We start from the raw sequence: 13039 nt of genomic DNA, 5'->3' as shown, positions 1-13039 counted from the left end.
GAAGTGGCTCATGATAATTTTATGATAGAATCTAAATCTAGGTGTATTATGTAAAAAAGTGAAAATATCACAACACCAATGTTCCTTCTAATTACACAGAAATGATGCCACAAAGATAAATCACAAGAATCTTGTCTTTGGCATAATGACTTTTATTGTAACTATAAATTATTCAATAGGTTTACATCATGTTTACATATGACATTGAAAATTAGCTAATCAGGGAATATGAAAAAAGTGACTGAAACATTTGTATTACTTGATATTTTATAAGTTATATACAAATTAGTTTTCTAATGTTTTCATGTTGTAAAAAGTAATAAAGTTAGGAGTATCTGAGGCAATGTTAATTTGAATATATTAAAAAGCTTAAACATAGACTTATAATTGTTAGTAGCAGAGACAAAGATAACTGAAATAATTGTTAACTTACTAAAAAGAAAAATATTAAATATGTCAGTTTTAAGGCAGCTTTGAGAATTATTTTGCCTGAGAATTCAGTGATGTGTTATCAAACTGGTACCTACAGGAACTTTTCCTCAAAAGTAGTAGTGTGTAGTAACACTGATTCTTCAATATTCACATTTTATATATTAGGATTTCAATATATGCAAACAGAGAAGACCCCTGAGTTTCAGCTGTAGGCATTACAGTACACACATTCTGTGTCTCAGTAGCTGGTGGAAAAGATCTACAACTCTGGCTCAGTGAGATTCTCTTAGCACCATGGAGGGTTTCAGTATGTAGAGAATAATCATTGACCTGTTTCACTGTAAACACACCGAGTTGGAGCAGGTAAGTGTGGATTACTATGCACTTTTGGTCAGGGCCAGGAACTCCTCCCGAGCCTTTGGGTCCTCTCTGAACACACCCAGCATGGCACTAGTCACAGTACGGCTGTTCATCTTCTGTACTCCACGCATGACCATGCACATGTGACTACAACACACATCCATTCAAGTCACAATTAACAGTTGATATACATATTTCATCACTGTATGAAGAACACACTGAAGAAAGCAATGTGCTGAAATGTCTGCTCCCTTTGTTGGTCTGGCTTTTAACTCACTTTGCACATTTTTTTAGGATGTAAATTTAATAAAGTTATATCTTTTTGCTAGAACTTTTTCAGTCTGTTTTGCAATTCAGTTTGTGGTTTGCAACTTTTGATTTATGAAGAAATCAGCCATGACAGTCACTTAAAGCAGAAACTGAATGGGTGTTCTATAAGCTTTGAATCCATGAGATTTAATTGTAATGCTTTGTATCGAGGAAATGTTAGTGATTATGAGAGGTTATTAGGTTATGCATTACTGTTTCAAAGAATCTAATGTTACAGGGGCCTGGGTAGCTCAGCGAGTATTGACGCTGACTACCACCCCTGGAGTCGCGAGTTCGAATCCAGGGCGTGCTGAGTGACTCCAGCCAGGTCTCCTAAGCAACCAAATTGGCCCGGTTGCTAGGGAGGGTAGAGTCACATGGGGTAACCTCCTTGTGGTCGCAATTAAGGGTTCTCGCTCTCAATGGGGCGCGTGGTAATATGTGCGTGGATTGCGGAGAGTAGCATGAGTCTCCACATGCTGTGAGTCTCCGCAGTGTCATGCACAGTGAGCCATGTGATAAGATGCATGGATTGACTGTCTCAGAAGCGAAGGCAACTGAGACTTGTCCTCCACCACCCGGATTGAGGTGAGTAACCATGCCACCACAAGGACCTAGTAAGTAGTGTGAATTGGGCATTCCAAAATTGGGGAGAAAAGGGGATAAAATGATTTAATTTTTTTTTTTACATAACTTTAAATAACCTAGTATCAAAATCACTAGGTTATTAATTAATTGATAAATAATCAATGTTTTGTAAAGGGAAGTTTTGTATTTAAAATACTTACGCTGCCTCAATGACAACTGCTACACCAACAGGCTGCAAAGCCTCAGAGATCGCCATTGCTATTTGCTTCGTTAGACGCTCTTGCACTTTAAATTGGAAAACCAAACAGTAAAAAACTGAGCAGGCAACAAACATTGTTTAAAGGTGAACCACAGATTATAACTGTGCAAATTAAATTGCACTGACTGCAAGTGCATCCCTAATGTCACTATATATTGCATGGATAAGCATAAATTCAATAGAATGTCTGAGATGAGATCACATTTAATGTCTTGTAGTTTAGAGATGGAATTGTACAGACTATGCTAACACTGAAATCTTCTATATTCAGTAGTTACCTAAATGCATAGATAACAGGATACACTAAATGTGATGGAGAATATTTACCTTGAAGTCTTCGACTGTAGATTTCAACAATTCTAAAAAGGGACAATATGCACAAGAGCACAAAGTTAAAACAACTCATCAAAAATGCTGCACTAATCAAACAGCCAATGGACCCTTTTCACACTTCCGGGTTTTGGAACACGTAAGTAAACGATTGCAGGGAAAACTTCGATAGTGGTGAATGGGAGTGAAGAAAAAATGGAGAGCGATGGATTACGACCATCAAAAGAGAGAAGATGACAAATTTACAGTCACTCTCTGAGCAGCTGTATTAGAAACCTCACTGCATCTGTGGTAACTTATTTTTTTAAACTATTTCCAGGGTAATATAATACAAAGTATTCTTTTAGAAATGTACATTAAATAATTAAAAAATTGCAAATATACAAATGTTTGCTAGATTTATGCAGCTAAATAAGGTGGAAACGCAGCATCACAGTCTGTGAAAAGGGGTCCATTAATGGATAGTTATTTGCTTTATACCAAAATATGACAATATCAGCAGAATATGAAGGTTTCTCTATTTGTGCTTTGGATTTCTCTGTGTACTGATGATCAATACAGGCTCTTTCGCCTTTAAACATCATGCAGTGAACTTGATAGACTCTCTCTCTGCCTCTTTAACCAAGCACTACTTGTGTTTTTTTCTTCTAAACATTAATCCATAAAGGTATATAACTGTAATGTATTTGTAACTTTTTTTTAGACAGTTTTTTAAGTAGAGAAGTAACTCAGATATACAGTAAATGCAGTGGATGAAATGCGTCTCATGAAGTCTGTGTTGTTTTATTCAGCCAAAGGAAGCACCAGGCTCATTATATTTAGTGAGGCTAGCAATGGTAATGGTTCCCACAACCACTCCACAGTGGATAAGGGAGTTGAGGGGGATTTCCTCAGCGCCAGAAGTCAGCTAGTCTGGCTTTTTTCAGATGGGACAGGATACTGTGCCAGGCTTTGGATCTAAGCCTCAAGTGAATGGGCTATGATAACAGAAGAACTCAGCCACTTGTAACTAATACATGCTCTTTTTCTATCTCACTCTGATGTGAGAACAATCCCTTTTACCATCCAAGACTGGCACTCTGAATTCTCTATGTTTGTGTGCATGATGCATACTCACCTTGCAAGCTTACTGAGGCCAACCACCTTTTTACTTGGCAGATATCCTATGTGAACCTAAGGATTAGATGGACATAAAATACATTTACTCAATTTATTTCCCAAGCACTGCAACCCATTGGAAAGAACCCATTAACCTCACAGTACTGAGCACTCCTCCCAGGCTTAGAAAAAATGTATGGGTCAATGATCACAGTAAAGATTACGTTTTTATTCAATAGCTACTGATACTTTCAGAACACACATACCTTGCCAAAAAATGGTACTAGATGATGTTCACAAAGAGAAAACATGTCAATATCTTTCACAATAACCAGCTCCTCATGGTCCTCGTCAAAGATGGCATCATTAAGGATATCTGTGGAAACAAAAATAAATTTTTAACACATAAAATAAATGACATATCCACCATAATAATGACTACTGTACTGGAAAGAGCATTCTCACGCTAGCATCTACCAGGCATGCATTGTGTGCAGATTACTAAAGGGGCACATATGGAATAGTTGAAATTATTTTGTGGAAAAACTTTAGAAACAATAGGTATTAAAACACCTTTCATAAATCAGCTCAGTTCAGGAGAGAGGCAAGTACTTAGGAACTTAAAGGTGATTAGTTTAAGTAGCCCCTCACACCAGCCAGACTAATGAAGTTGGTGCTTTAAGCATTGAGCAATCCCAGAATGTTATAATGACGTTTAGGTAAATTATGTAACCCCTCATTAACAGTGGAATACTCTAGTAGCGCAAAAGCTTACGCGCTCAGACGCACCACTGCGTAAAAAGCGTAGTTTTTTTTAAGTGACTGTACAGACACTACCAAGGCAACATGTTCTGAAAAAAGCACTTACCGCATATTGTTTCATGGTACCCTTTGGTCAGGAACTGAATGGCCTTGGCTGCACGGAGTGGGGTTTTCAGGAGCCCCTGTCGGTCAGTGTTTTCTCCGACTCCTCGCAGTATGGTTGTGTACGCCGCCTCCAGCGCAGGTAACCGCGACTCATCCTCCGCCTCTTTCCGGGATGTCTCATTTTTGTGCTGGACAGCGACTTTCTTCGCCTCGACTGACATCTCGCTAAAGCCGTTTCGGCAGAGATACTCTGTGACAATTTTGCCATTGCAACAACCGTTCAAATCTGCCGCATTTTGGTATTCCATTGAATATGATTTAATTGCTGATTTAAAAGAGAATAAAGTCGTTTTATAGTCTTTTACAGACCAAAAAAATCTAATGTTAACTATAGGTTTAAATACAACCACAAGTGTTCTCAGTTTGTGCTACTCTTGCCTGAGTCTCAATTATCTCTCTCAGTCAGCGTAGCATTTATAGTACCTCTCCACTATCACTGTGTCCAATTGAGAACGTCGGCGAACACGGTGAAATATTTCTGACCACGCGCTCTGTTATCGTGTAGGCTACATATGTCACACCCATTTTTATGGGGTAATTGAATAATGCGTAACTGTCATGCAAACGGCGCTAACCGATTCGTGATTTGCTAGTCTGAATGTGAAGACACAGCGGTGAGAGTCAAACTTCTGAGCATATGACCTCATGTGCTCACACATAAGCTAGACCCCCAAAAGCTGCATTAGAAATGCAAAATCCTTTAAAGATTTAAAATATACATCATTGTTATTATTATACACACAAAGGCACACATTTCAATTAGTTCTTCCATATCAATTATAGTTTTAAAGGTCATAATTTATTCTTGGCGAAATCATATGACTGAACATATTAAAAATAAATTAATTTCTCACATCAGCATATCCAAGACTGATCTGTGTGACGCAGCTCACTTGGTTGAGAATTTTTCCTAGACATTTTGTGAACATCAGGCGTGTTGATAAGGTGCCATTTTTTTTTTTTTTTAATCTTGGGATAGTTTACAATGGGTTATGACACCATAGAGCTGTTGAATTTATCACACAGCTTTGATATTATATTTTGATATTATATTATTTGATATTATTATTCATTTTAATTTGGTATCATGCAAATCTTATGTGTGATTATTGTGTGTTTTTGTATTGTGGTGAGATGCCAAATGAAAATGTCCATGTCAGTGGACAATAAAGTTTTATTTAATGCAAAATGAATAAATGAATGAATGAACAATGGATTAGTTATACACCGATCAGCCACAACATTAAAACCACCTGCCTAATATTGTGTAGGTCCCCACTGTGCCACCAAAACAGCGCCAACCCGCATCTCAGAATAGCCTTGTTAGATGATATTCTTCTCACCACAATTGTACAGAGCGGTTATCTGAGTTACCGTAGACTTTGACGTTGGCCATTCTCTGTTGACCTCTCTCATCAACAAGGCATTTCCATCCGCAGAACTGCCCATCACTGGATGTTTTTTGTTTTTGGCACCATTCTGAGTAAATTCTAGAGACTGTTGTGTGTGAAAATCCCAGGAGATCAGCAGTTACAGAAATACTTAAACCAGCCTGTCTGGCACCAACAATCATGCCACGGTCCAAATCAATGAGATCACATTTTTTCTCCATTCTGATGGTTGATGTGAACATTAACTGAAGCTCCTGACCCGTTTCTGCATGATTGTATGCACTGCACTGCTGCCACATGATTGGCTGATTAGATAATCGCATGGATGATTGTTGGAGCCAGATGGGCTGGTTTGAGTATTTCTGTAACTGCTGATCTCCTGGGATTTACTCCGAATGGTGCCAAAAAGCGAAAACATCCAGCCTTGTTGATGAGAGAGGTCAACAGAGAATGACCAGACTGGTTCGAACTGACAAAGTCTACGGTTGACGCTGTTTTGGCGGTACAAGGGGGACCTACACAATATTAGGCAGGTGGTTTTAATGTTGTGGCTGATCGGTGTATGTTGTATAATAAAGGCCAGAAAGAATAATTGTAATATATTATAATTACACTTAATATATAACATAATAATAATAAATAATACTAATAATTGTATATAGAACATTTGTATTATATTATTTGTTTGAACAATGAATTAATTATATGGATGAATATGGATTATTTCAAACAGTGTTCCAACACATTTGTTTACTTAAATCTCTCTGCCCATACAGTACAAAAGGCCACAGAAACCAAGATCATAACCAAAAGGGGATTACTCCTTTATGCAATGTACAAAAATAAACCAGCACACCAGCTCCATTGTATCAATATATTGCGTCATTTGACTCTTTTTGTGATGATGTTCCAAGGGTCCTGGTAATGCTGGCCTTTGAAATGGGAAATGGAGGGATGACTGACACACATACTTATTTTTTCCTTAGAATTCTAACACAACTTATTTCACAATGGAATATTCAATAGATGAACATGCATAAAGTGTGTGACGTGTGAGCTTGACAGGTGTGACTGTGTCAAGGCGTACTGTGTGCCCGGCTTATTGTAGACCTGCTCTGACATTGTAGGAGGGTTATGGCGTTCTGCTTTTAACAGACCTGATGTCATCAGTAGATGACAATATCAGGATATCAGAGCACGTCATAAATCACAGTACCCATGGAAGCAGATCAAATAAGCCATGTTACCTTGGAGACCAGACGAACAAATTGCTTGCCCCTCGGGCTGTGCAGAATGACCTATGTGCACGAAGAGAGCTAGAGTTTCTAATTGTCAAAAAAAAAAAAAATAAAAAAAATAAATAAATAAATCCTGAAAAAAGAAGCATGTTTATTAGATTGACACATTGTACATGGAAAGGTTGCTTCTCTCCATATTGTAAGATTTTGCCACATTAATTATTTAACAGCTATATAAAATTTATTCTTGTGCAGCCTATACACTGCTTCAGTGTAGTTCCTATTTTGAAATTAGAATCATGAGTTTAGTTGCTTGAAAAAATAGATATAGGGGAAACCAGGGTTAGTTGTCACAAGGGCTATATATAATTTTTTTCTCAGGTTTTGAATCAATCTTAAGTCCATTTGCACCATATAATTGTTTCCTTTAGCAGTGGTTTTTGTTGTACAATCAAACACCTATTTAAAAAAGAAAAAAATCTCCAAACTAAAATTCCAATATTATCATAATATTATTTGTAAGCTTGGGTAGACAAGTGAACATAATAAAACCACACTGGCATACATTAAGGCAAGGGTCAGCTATTTTAAGATGGTAGATTTTAAGTGAGAAGTTAAACTTTGTTCTCATGGACAAGGTTATTTTTCATAAATGTAAGATTGGGGCAGGTTGTCAAATTTTTATCATGGCAAGATGTTTCTGAATGTTGTATTTAATTACAATTTATGCCCCACTGTTAGGGTATGTTGTCACAAAAGAGTTCAATGAATTTTATCTTCTGGGCGATAATGGTGGAAATGTTCAATAGCTTTTTTTTGTGTGTGTGGTCAAGACTTTAAGGTACAGTATATGTGACTGTACAGAAACTGACTTTAAAAAATAAAGATATACCCTGAGAAATATTCCCTGGAGGAAAATGTGACAACTCAACCTGGTCTCCCCTATATTTTCTGTTTGTACTGATCAAAAAGGGACAACTTTATGACTAAAAAAAGGAAATAAGAATGCTTAATGTAAATGTCACAAGGCACATGTACAAAGCACTGAAAGACGTTATCTGTGCAAATCGGTGTGGATAACATCTTTCTACACACAACTTTTACCAGAGCGGATGACAGGAAGAACGAAAGCTGTATCGATCACGCTTGAGATACAGGGCATATGAGAGACCATGTGTTCTGAAAGAGAAGCTACCCTTTACAAAAAAGTGTACTGGACAGCAATAACTACTTTCAGCATGTGACAAATCATAGAAATCAAGAATGAAGACAAAACCAGAAAGTACTAAACAGAACACACTAAGAATATTAGTGGAAGAATATCATATAGTAGAGCAAAACATTGGAAAGAAGCAATGAAAACATTTTACAGATTTAGTCCCATGCAATGGCCTTCAACTCTCTCTCTTCCTTTTATGACTTAAAATGTCATACCTTGTATTTTAATTAATGTTGAGGTTTTTGTACAGGAAAAGCTTCTTAATGGTCAGTGTTATGTTTTAGTTGTTTATTAGGTGCATCCGCAGAGAATTATCAGAAATCTATTCATGCTACATAAGTGAAGAGCAGGGTTGGGAGGGTTACTTTTGAAATGTATTCCACTACAGATTACAGAACACATGCTGTAAAATGTCATTTGTAATGTATTCTGTTAGATTACTCAAGGTCAGTACCGTATTCTAAATACTTTGGATTACTTCTTCAGCACTGGTAGATATTTTCACTTGTTTTGACTATAAAAACTCTGCCAGTACAGTAAGACAAAATACACATGTTAAAAATACATTCTCTGAAAAACCTAAATATCTTATGCAGTGTTGTTTCTAAAACAAGATAAATCAAATATTTAAATATATTAAAATATTTTAGATATTTTTACAGGAAAACAATACAAAAATTATTATCAAGAATATGATTTTTGCCCTAATATCAAAGGTCTTACTAGAAAAAAGAAATTATGATCCAACGTGAATTTTCTTGATAAAAAAATATGATCGTATCTGGTAACGTGCATGTAAAATAGCTAAAAATAACATTTTAGCTTAGCTAAATTAGGTTTATTTCTATTTCTTGTGCTCCAAACTTACTTCAAACTTACTTCTCTGTCTGCTCATATGAATGTAGCACATCATAAGAAAGTGTTTCACCGCTGTTCAAATGCACTTTGAATCGCATCATTTATATGTATAAATGTTTTCCATCTGAAAGGACTAAATATTAAATGAACAAATGACAATAAAATGCAAAGTAATCTCTTCAGTAATCAAAATACTTTTTGAATGTAACTGTATTCTAATTACCAGTGATTTAAATTGTAACTGTAGTGGAATACAGTTACTTATATTTTGTATTTTAAATACGTAATCCCGTTACATGTATTTTGTTACTCCCCAACCCTGCTGAAGAGATCATATGGATTACTATTTTACTCAAATAGTAATTTATTTGTAATCAATTGTAATTAGAGTACTTTACTGATTACTTTTTTGGAAAAGTAATAACATTACGAATTCCTTTACTTTTAAGTTACTTTCTAAAACACTTTTCACAGAAAGGTTTTTTTCTTCTGCTAAACTAATTCTATATTTTAATAATAAAATATATTAAAGTAAAGCCTTCTTTGGTTTCACAAAAATGCAAACAGACGTACAAATGACGCATTACCCTGAAAGGCAATAAAGTTCAGGTTGTCAACAATGTCCTTAAACAAGCTCTTATAATAAATCTCGTACTGATTGACGAATTCAGTTTCAAAATGGATTGCTATGGATTTAGACCAATGATAGGCTTATGTACAATAACATGGAAAAAAACAATATATTGCATTTTAATTATCTGTATATAGATATAACTATTTATAATTATTTAATCATTATATATTGAATTATTGTTATTGTTATTAGCAAAATTTGTGTATGCGATTAATTCGATTAATTAATTGCTATACCATGTAATTAATTAGATTGAAAATTAATCGATTGACAACCCTCCTTAAAAGTAATTATCTTAATTGAAAATCAGTAACTGTAATCTGATTACAAGAATATAAATTTAAAGCATTACACTGCTTTCTGACTTTCTAAAAGTAAATAGATTATTTTGCAATCAGATTACACCCAACACCAATTATTGCTAACCAGAGTGAAAATATATTACTAGACTGTGAAACTGAGCAGCACGAGAGGTGTTCTTTAGCAGGTAAATCCTGTTTTTTTTTTTTTTTTTTTTTTTTTTTAAGTTTGATATAAAAAAATATTTCAACTGCAAACATAATTCAGTGTTAAAACTGTACTTCACTACTTTAAAGTCTTTAATGCTATTCTACTATCACCCCCAAATTCCCTGGAACATGCATTTCAGATCTTGTGATTCTTCAAAGTTCATTCACATGAATTCCCAAAGCATACCAAATCATGACTTTTCACATAGATCTCAATCTAAATATCCTTAGAAAATCTTATGGAAACTATTCTCGATTCATGGAAGTCTCAAAGTCCTACCACTGAAAGATGTGTGGTGTTGTTACTGAAAATTAAGGTAGCAAAGAGCAGCAGGCCATCTTAAAGGAATAGTTCACCCAAAAATGAAATGATGCTGATAATTTACTCACTCTCAGGCCATCCAAGATGTATCTGAGTTTCTTTCTTCATCAAAACAGAATTTAAGATTTTTAGGATTTAATTTCAGGCCTCCTCCTTTAAACAATGCAAGTGAATGTCCTCCATTTTTTGACGGTCCAAAATGTATATTTAGGGTGCATCAAAATAATCCACACGACTCCAGTCGACAAATAAAGTTCTTCTGAACCCAAACGATTGATTATTTAGAAACAAAACAATACTTATATACTTTTTAACTACAAATGTTCGCTTCCGTACATCTCTGTGACGTGCGCTCATGAGAGGGATGATGTAAATGAAAGCCTAAAAATCTTAAATTCTGTTTTGATGAAGAAAGAAACAGATACATCTTGGATGGCCTGAGAGTGAGTAAATTATCAGTAAAATTTAATTTTTGGGTGAACTATCCCTTTAAAAAGATGCCAATTATTAAACTCGTACTAAAAACCTACCAAAAAATAAATAAATAAAATACAAAATACAGATTCATTATATATATTTTCATATGTGTTTGCGGAATTACAGCCAAACGTTCTTATCTACACTATATGGCCAAAAGTTTGTGGACAACATATGTGCTTAATGAACATTTGATTTAAAAACCTTCAAAAAAGCATCAATTTCCCCCTTTGCTGTAATAACAGCTTCCACTCTTTTGGGAAGGCTTTCCACTATACTGTATGTGGTAACATGGCTGCAGGGATTTGCTCTCATTCAGACACAAGGCTACCAGTGAGGTCAGGAACTGATGTTGGTCGATGGGGCCTGACTTACAGTTGCTGTTCCAGTTCACCCCAAAAGTGATCAGTGGGGTTCAGGTCTGGGCTTTGTACAGGCCAGTCAATTTCTTTCACACCAGACACAGTAAACCATTTCTTTATGGACCTCACTTTGTTCACAGGGGCACTGTCATGCTGGAACATAAAAGGGCTATCCCCAAACAGTTGCCACAAATTTAGAAGCCCAAGCCATTACATAAAGAAACATTAAGATTTTTCTTTACTGGATTTAATGAAGTAACCAAATTCGTTAATTAGTAGGGGGTGTCCACAAACTTTTGGCCATGGAGTTTGTACCAACTGAATCACTAGAGGGCAGCATATCACTTAAATATCTCACAAAACACGTTTAAAACAACTGACATGGGGAGGGGTTAAATTTTGAATGAATGAATTTCAAAAATACAAAACAATTCAAGTTTTCAGACATTTGACACAAACAGTACAAATACAAATTAAAACACAACAGAAAATAAATAAAAACATAACTAAGGGGCATCACAAACATATATTAAATTAATTGTAATATTTAATATTTTTTGTTTTGTTTTTTTGAAAATTGTATAGATTCAAAATAAATTGCTAGGGCTGTTTGGAAATGAACAAAGTTGGGTTTTAAATCTCTCCACTTACTCTGATGAATATACAATTGTCCTAATAAAAATAAAAATAAAATCAATAACATACACTTTTCTTTTTGAAATATCATATTCATTTGAGTGAAGTAAAACTGTGGATAAATTTAGGGCTAAGTAAAATTTAATTTTCAAACTCAGAAATTGTGACATCTCATGGCAAAAAAAAAAAAAAAAAAAAAAATGCACAATAGCTTCTTTTTCACAATTACAAAAAAGAGCAATTGTAATCTATATCCAGATGAAAACGCTCCAGTGTTTCTTTCACAGGATATATTCTGTGAGCAATTTTAAAGGACACCTCTTTAGTTTTTTTCGTTACACAGTAACAATTAACAACTCCCCACCTATTTTCCCAAACAAAAGAGGGAAACATATTTATCCAAACAAATTTCAATGGAGGGGTAGAAATATTAACAAAGAGAGATCTAATCATCTGATTACTGCACTTATCATTAATTACATCAATATTATCCAAAAACAAATATTTAGAAATCTTACTGCCTACAATGTTACACCAAGTGCTTTGATCTCTGAACAGAGATAGTATTTTGATAGAAATTGAATTCATGACAATACAATTCTTTAACTGAAATATGGCACTTAAATTTAGAACATAGTTCGTTAATACTCAAAAACTGACCGCCAGAATTCAATAACTGACCACCTAATAATATATCAGACTCAAACCGCTGTCTAAAAAATAGAGATCTATTTCGGTGTGTGATATACATGTTGTTCCAGATGTAAAAAGAGTGAGGAGAAAAATTATGTTTAAAACACCACGTCAAAAGGACTTGCCTGTGAAAATAAGATAATTTAAGAGGTATTTTGTTAACATCAAAACTGCATCTAAGAAAAAAATTATACCACCAATTTGTTCAAACAAAAGGTTAGGGAAAATATTCCACATAGAGCAACAATTTTTTATAAAATTCTTTAGCCAGTTTATCTTAAAAGTGTTATTCGAAGTTGTGAAAACCAAAACATTCAAACCACCCTGATCATTGTTGATTGCATATTGAGGTTTGTTTTTCCACACAAAATCAAATAATTTTTTTCAAACTCTTTAG

The 13039-nt window shown here is 34.8% G+C and overlaps 1 protein-coding gene across 1 annotated transcript; it reads right to left on the bottom strand.

Moving 5' to 3' along the window:
• Positions 1 to 204: 204 nt before the first annotated feature.
• Positions 205 to 4685, bottom strand: gch2 (GTP cyclohydrolase 2). The gene is made up of 6 exons (XM_051667714.1): positions 4245 to 4685; positions 3643 to 3752; positions 3396 to 3451; positions 2276 to 2307; positions 1890 to 1974; positions 205 to 939 (listed from the first exon to the last, which is right to left on the bottom strand). The coding sequence occupies exons 1-6, from the start codon at positions 4549 to 4551 to the stop codon at positions 810 to 812; spliced, it is 720 nt and encodes a 239-aa protein (XP_051523674.1). The 5' UTR covers positions 4552 to 4685; the 3' UTR covers positions 205 to 809.
• Between the last annotated feature and the right edge of the window lie 8354 nt (positions 4686 to 13039).

Source organism: Myxocyprinus asiaticus, chromosome 32 (genome assembly GCF_019703515.2).
Source record: "Myxocyprinus asiaticus isolate MX2 ecotype Aquarium Trade chromosome 32, UBuf_Myxa_2, whole genome shotgun sequence".
NCBI classification, from domain to species: domain Eukaryota; kingdom Metazoa; phylum Chordata; class Actinopteri; order Cypriniformes; family Catostomidae; genus Myxocyprinus; species Myxocyprinus asiaticus.
The sequence above is the reverse complement of the archived record's forward strand: the minus strand, read 5'-3'. Positions and strand labels throughout refer to the sequence as shown.

Excerpts from the sequence above, each read along its gene's own strand:
- gch2 (XM_051667714.1), bottom strand. The coding sequence starts at position 4,551 with ATGGAATACCAAAATGCGGCAGATTTGAACGGTTGTTGCAATGGCAAA. Across the intron at positions 2,308-3,395 it reads GGCCTCAGTAAGCTTGCAAG|AATTGTTGAAATCTACAGTC; the intron begins GTGAGTATGCAT and ends GTCCCTTTTTAG. Across the intron at positions 940-1,889 it reads GCAGTTGTCATTGAGGCAGC|TCACATGTGCATGGTCATGC; the intron begins GTAAGTATTTTA and ends TGTGTGTTGTAG.